This window comes from Macrobrachium rosenbergii, chromosome 41 (assembly GCF_040412425.1).
Source record: "Macrobrachium rosenbergii isolate ZJJX-2024 chromosome 41, ASM4041242v1, whole genome shotgun sequence".
Classification (NCBI taxonomy): Eukaryota; Metazoa; Arthropoda; class Malacostraca; order Decapoda; family Palaemonidae; genus Macrobrachium; species Macrobrachium rosenbergii.
Window position 1 is genome coordinate 39,740,079 of NC_089781.1, and position 7,329 is coordinate 39,747,407.

General features: G+C 36.8%; 1 protein-coding gene across 1 annotated transcript in view; it reads right to left on the reverse strand.

Annotated features, from left to right (window-relative positions):
• LOC136827111 (uncharacterized) overlaps positions 1-3,491 on the reverse strand; it is a 10,848-nt gene extending 7,357 nt beyond the window's left edge. The window contains exons 1-2 of the mRNA XM_067084870.1: positions 3,089-3,491; positions 1-1,306 (exon numbers count right to left, since the gene is read on the reverse strand). The exon at positions 1-1,306 is cut by the window's left edge and continues 426 nt beyond it. Of these exons, the coding sequence (XP_066940971.1) occupies positions 1-1,306; positions 3,089-3,491 (1,709 nt within the window). The remainder of the gene's footprint in view (positions 1,307-3,088) is intronic.
• Positions 3,492-7,329: the final 3,838 nt, after the last annotated feature.

A 7,329-nucleotide genomic window follows, 5' to 3' on the forward strand; every position in this document is an offset into this window, starting at 1 on the left:
ACAGCATTTACCTTCCTGTAGTCAAAGCAAAGGCGATGTTGACCGCCCTCTTTTTTGACCAACACAACAGGAGAACTCCATGGACTACAGCTGGGCACAATTAAGTCATTTTCCAACATGTACTTTACCTCTTCTTTCACAATGTCCCTCTTTGTGGGATTGGGTCTGTAAGGACATTGCTTAATCGGTTTAGCCTCTCCGATATCGACGTCGTGTTCAAGGATCGTAGTCCTACCTGGTGTGTCCTTGAACAAATCCTTATATTTATTAATCAACTTAATTAGTGAGGAGGATTTTTCCTCGTTAAGGTGCTGAAATTTAAAAGGTAAATTATTTAAAATTTCTGAATTACTAGACAAAGTATCATGATTAACAGACAACTTATCACTAACTACAGTATCTACCTCTACATTAATTAAAGAAACAGGATCCGTATCTACAACTTCTACATCATCTAAATTTCTACTTATAAAAGGTTTTAACATGTTAATATGACATATTCTTGTTTTCCGTCTTTTACCAGGAGTTTCAATATTATAATTAACATCATTACACTTTTTAAGTATTTTCCAAGGTCCCGAAAACTGTGCCCTAAGCGGATTCCCGGGAATGGGCAACAACACCAAAACTCGATCCCCAGGATTGAAGGACCGTTTTTGAGCACCAATGTCATAATTGGTTTTCATAACTACCTGATTTTTACATAAATTCTCCTTTGCAAAATCCCAAGCTTTTTGCAATTTCTCCTGGAGACCAGACAAATAATCCAAAATGTTGACTTCAGGAGTCTCTCCTTCCCAGTGTTCTTTCAAAACCTCCAAAGGACCATGCACACTATGGCCGAAAACAAGCTCAAAAGGAGAGAAACCCAAAGCCTCGTTTGGTACCGAACGAATAGCAAATAAAGCGAATGGGACTTCCTTATCCCACTCCTTCCCTGTTTCAAAACAGAACTTTTTCAATACAGATTTCAAGGTCTGGTGAAATCGCTCCACCTGGCCTTGACTCTGTGGGTGATAAGGGGAAGAAGTCACGTGACAAATACCTAATTCACTCATTTTCTTCTTAAAGAAACGACTTGTAAAATTAGTTCCACAATCAGACTGCAATTTCTTTGGTATGCCATACTTTGTGAAGAAACCAATCACAGCCTCCAAGACCTTTTCACCACGAATACTTCTCAGAGGGACAGCCTCGGGAAAGCGGGTCATCCTATCAATTATAGTTAACAAATATTCATTTCTCCCGCGCGTCCGCGGGAGAGGGCCCACTACATCTATGACCACCTCCCTAAAAGGCTCCCCAACTGACGGGATCGGGATGAGGGGGGCTTTAGGTATCTTTTGATTAGGTTTCCCAACAAATTGACAAACCCTACATGAAAGTACAGATCGCTTTATGTCGGAACGCATTCGGGGCCAAAAGAAATATCGAGCTATTTTCTGAAAAGTTTTTCTTACCCCAAAATGTCCAAGATTGCTTTCACGCAAGATTGCTTTCATGACCTAAGGACATAATCTTGTACCTATAACATCTAAGTTACAAAATCAGGAATTACTAATTGTCGGGTTATCCTCTACCTGGTCGGCAGGTGCAATCGATCTCTTTCGCCCGAGACCTCTAACCTTGAAAAATTCTGAGTAACCCATCTAATTTACAAAATACAGGTTTACATAAATCATCATAATTATTATTGATTTCAACACTCATCAAATTCTTTGTTTTGGGCTTCTTTGGGTAGAGTTTACCGTGAAACCCGAAGATTCCATTTCAAAACATCCTGTAAAACAATAACATTATCTTAAAATTAAGGTTAGTCTTTGTACTGTCAGTCTTTTGTCCGTTAATTATATCCGCGTCAAGTTCTAATTTTTGCAAGTATTATTTAGAGCCAAGTTCGATAGTTTTGATATTTATAGAGTAAAATGAAGTCACCGATGCCGGGACCGAGAAAATCTCTTTCGATCCCGTGACGTAAACATAATATGACGTCATAAGGCTCCGCCCATCCACCAGGTAGGCGGTGAATGGAGACTCGATAATCACAACCGAGACAGGCTTGAAAAATTCTGAAATATGAGAAGACCTGTGGTGGTCGTTCGCCACACCGACAACAGTCAAAATAGGGAAAATAGCAGTTTTATTCTCAATAGACAAATCATTGGCAAATATCATATCGATACCAGGGACAGGTAGAACATCTAACAATAGTGTTAGATGCCTCTAAAACATAACCTCACCATCAAAATATTTAGTCTACATCAAAATTTCTAGTGGGTAAGAGTACCTTTTATTTGCAGCGAGTATACAACCTGTTTAGGGTTATATGATATAAATAAAAAACCAAGAAAAATAACAATGGGTTACATTTGAAATAAAACAAGGAAACCCACCTAGAATAACAAAGTCATCATGCTTAAATGCAAAATCAGTGGGGACCGACTAACAACTTAGTCTAACAACTGCTGTCAAAATAATAATAATTAACGACTGAGCAGCCCATCAGTATCTGAAGCCTTGTATGGGTATTAAAACCTTTATGACATATACTTATGTCCATTCCTTTTTGTACTTGCAATAAGGAAGTAGACAAAGCTCCACCTACATGGGGTGAAAATTGTTCAATTAGTGAATATGCCATCTGTGATATACCTTTGAAAATTTCAGTCACTTAGGATCCTGCTCAATTGGGTTTTTCTGCCGCAACAACATTGGCAGTACCAGAACTGTTTTCTATCTAAATATTTTCTTCTAGGGCGAAACATTTATCCGATGCTTTGATAAAGGTGTTGCGAAAAACCGTGTTTCATCGGACCTAGTTGATCCTGCTCAACGGGTTACACCAGAAACAAACTATACCTGACTCTATCGGAGCCTTCCTACATTTACCATTTCCAATTCTACTACTACGTTGGCCTACTAAAACTACCATTCTTATTACTACTGTTATTCTTATTACTGTTACTATTATTATTATTATCAGATCCGGGGTTGTCACATTCAGTACGTCTATTGTTGTTTCTGAAAACCACTCTCCATCCGTTATTTCGGGGAGAGAACTGTTTATTATTATTGTTATTATTATTACCCACACTCCGGATACTCTCCTGCTTATGAGCCAACGAGTACTTGTCAGCAGCTATAGCTATTTCTTGGAGTGAGTCAAGCTTTAACTCTTCTAAATGTATTTTCAAATCCCTAGTTACCATTCGCTTAAATTCTTCTACCAAGATTATCTCCTTAAGTTTGTCAAAATTGTCAATTTCCTTCGATTTGAGCCACTCCTCAAAGAACTGTTCCTTGTGCCTAGCGAACTCTACAAAAGTCATATTTGTCTCCTTGAAATTCCTGAATTTCTGTCGATAGGCTTCCGGCACTAAATCATAAGCCCTGAGAATAATTGCCTTAACAGTGTCATAATCACTAGATAAGTCCTCACTTAAGGTATTGTACACTCTCTGGGCCTTACCTTTAAGACGACACTGGACCATAGTGGTCCACATGTCCTTAGGCCAATTCAACTTACGCGCTATCCTCTCGAAGGAAATGAAAAACTCCGGTACATACTCCTCGTTTAAAATAGGAACTAATTTTAGAGCAGACATTAAATTAAACCCATCACCAACAGTATGCTTATTATCACTATTATTATTCTTAAGCATTTGCAATTTTATTTCGTGTTCTCGCTCTTTCGCCCTCTCTTCGGCTTGAAGTTGCAAAGCCTTCAACTCCAATTCCTTAATTTTGGACTGCTCGCGAAGTATGCTGAGCCTTAACTCACTCACCTGATCATTACTCTCTTTACCTACTTCCGTGCTATTATTATTGACGTTGGCTTGTTCTTTTTCAGGAACAGTGTTTTTTCCATGATTTCATAGTTAGTCTTAGCAAACTTCAAAACTTCCCGCAACAACTGACCCTTCCTAATTTCTGTAGGTAAACCTAAGTTAAAGAATTCAGCTAAGTACCATAATTCATCCCTCTTCAAATCAAATATATTTTCCTCCCAGTTAGGGTTCTCAAAGAATTCAGCCACCGCTAAATCTACCTGACCTTCAAAGAGAGACATGACTAACTAATAATGGCAAATTGAGAAAAAAAGAAAGAAAAAAAATAGACACCACACGACTTAAACGAATAGCAAAACTAACTCCCCCTTCCTCACGCTCCTTCCTTTTGAGACAAACCGAAGAATGTTTACTCTGTCAGCAGGATCCTTATACACGGTCGCCAAAATATGTAAGGAACCAAAGATCTCATAGATTCTCGATATGTTCAGGTTCTTTTTTTCCTGATTGTTAGCCCGTACCAGTATGATATTCGGTAGGCCACTGTCAGATAATAAACAATTCAAGGAAAAAACCTCAAAAAGGAGGTCAAGAACACACTAGACGAATTAACAAATACGTTTATTACAATAAACCAACTTAAACTACAAAGAACTCCCCCTTGACAACTGGAACGAGGGAGGAAAAGACACTCGCAAAACATTTCACAAACAACCACCATTCGCCTAGCTAACTTTCGCTCAAGATAAAGGGACAGGAATAAGTAGAAGGTAGAAAAACAACAATTGCACCTGGGTGTAAATTACGCTAACACACGATAGAAGGAGAAACAGAATAGAAAATATCCTTAAGCCTAATTAAACTAATAACAAAAATACATTTACAAAACATACTTTAAACTTATTCTAATCCAAACTGAGAGATATACATATATACGAATACATTGTCGATCAAGAAAATCGTCCATTCACAAATATAAGCAGCTGAGTGCTACAGTGGAGCGTCGTCCTTGAATCTAGTCCACACTTAAGGTGTACACAGAGCGTCCGAAAAAAAATTAAAAGGTAAGAAGAGTTTCTTAAACACATTTAAGTGGATCTTACGGTTTTCTTCGGCGCTGGGAGGCCCCGTAACGATCCCAGGATGTTAGCAGGCTGAAGGCGAGGGCAGACGTAAGGTGCAGCAGCACCACACAGGACACAAGAGTAATGCTAGGCATAAGGGTGGGGTGCCACCTACGACCAGAGTCAATAAATAAATATGCCAACACAGCACACGGCTCATAAGGTGGCAAAGTAGTTTGCACCACCAATAGTCGTCTCCAAACAAGCAGTAGGGGGTGCCAAGGAAGTGTCATAGACGTAAAATAAATATCTGCCTTCAGAAGAAAAAGGTGCTAAACATCCTCTAAAGCGGGACCGATGTACACTGACTGGAGGCAACATCCAAAGACTCCACGTCAATTTGCGGGTGGAGTCGGCAGCGGGCGACAAACGGCCAGACCATCTCCAACAAGCATGAAAATAAAAACATTCTTACATGGGTGATGTATCTATAAACGCAAAACAACCGTTGAGGGGAGGTGAAAATACCCAAGTCCAGCCTTCAAGAGTCAAATAATAAACAAAAAAACAAAATGTGCTTTTTTAAAACTGGACAAAACAAATAATAAAATGTATATAAATTTAAATAAATGGGTATGCAAGAATTGATATATATTTACGTTACTTCATTATATATATATATATATATATATATATATATATATATATATATATATATATATATATATATATATATATATATATATATATATATATATATATATATATATATATATATATATATATATATATATATATATATATATATATATATATATATATATATAGATATATAGAGAGAGAGAGAGAGAGAGAGAGAGAGAGAGAGAGAGAGTGTATGTATGAGAGAGCAAGATTAAGTATTGATTGTAAAAGGAAACAAGGAAAATGGAACGATGAATTTTAAAATGGATGGTGGAGGAATGGAAGCATTTTATTCCTGTAGATCTTTGGGAGATGTCTTACCATATAACAGGATGAAAGAACAGTCAAGTCCTATTTAAGCGAGGAAGGTAATAGAGGCAACCCTCTTTTGTTGAAGGGAAGAGTATATATTGAATACAAACGAGGTAAAAGATAAAATCTGTAACAATTAAGTTTTTGATTAGTAGGTGTGATATAAGAAGTGAAATGGTGAGGTGTGAAGAGATACTTAAAAGAGATGATGAGGTAACGGTATGTGTGGGCAGGATCAGAATACTTTGAAATGGTTTGTTCATGTGAAGAGGTCGGCATGTTGGCAGAAACAGTGTACAATTCGAAAACAATAGAATGAAGGAGAAAAAGAATACCAAAAGAGTGCTGGACAGGGGTACGAAAGAGGGTATTGGAAGGGAAATACATGAACATCCACTGCGTGCAGGATAGATGTGAATGAAGCAGGGTATTGCAAGAGAGCTTGACGCGATGCCGATGAGCCCTTTGTGGAGCCGTTTAGCGTAGCTAATTTTGTAGTGGCCTTTTAAGCAATTAGAGTATGGAAGGGTCAGTAAGCATTGTCTTCTCTTTTCAGGGGAGCCACCCATAAAAAAAGTAAAAATACCTTACGAATGAAGTAATAGGGGAGCAGCAATCCTTTGTGGGCCATCAATGAATGAAAATGTTCCGTTAGGAAAGTAGTGATTATATCGAGAATACGGAATAAGGAATGGACAGATTTATTATCTGATTCTCACGATATCATAACAGTTCTTCTCTTTATTAAATGTGATACGTAAAACACAGAGATTTGTCAGAAGTTAAGTGCGTTGGATACTAATTACTGATGGTCTAATGTGAGCAGGAAGTAAAACTAAAACAGAAAGAGCAAGCGATCTCATCACAGTGACAAACATATTTATTTATACGAATGAAGACCATGACCACTGGGTATTGTGAAAGTTTTAAGATTTTTTTTCCTTGTATAAGGGATGTTATTATTTGTCATTTTTCACTAAAATATTTTATGAATGCCAGTGAGCGTATATGTCATAAAACACATGTTATAGAAATAATTGAAACATTCTAAGCTAAAACATATACCCTGGTAATAATTATCATAATTTATAAATTATTTGGTTGGAAAAGAAAAAAATTAATACATGAAGAGGATAATCATTTAGCATAAAGTTAATTACCTTTATAATATATTTAAGTCAATGGAAGGAATACATCACTCATTGTGAATGTATAAATGAAAAGCATTTCATAGTTTTAATTTTTGTTACTATAACGATAAAGCATCACAATGCTAATTAGAACACGCAAGGAAATAAAATAATTTTGTTCATCTGCAACTTGAACTTTTTAATGGAAATTAAGAGACAAAAATAAGAAAGGATCGCACTATCTTTTTTTTTTTTTTAAATCCTGTCCGAAAAACAACACCAACAGCCTAAAGTTAATTCTATCATTTATCAGAGGAAATTTTACTTCGTGTATAGCACAAAAAGGTTCTT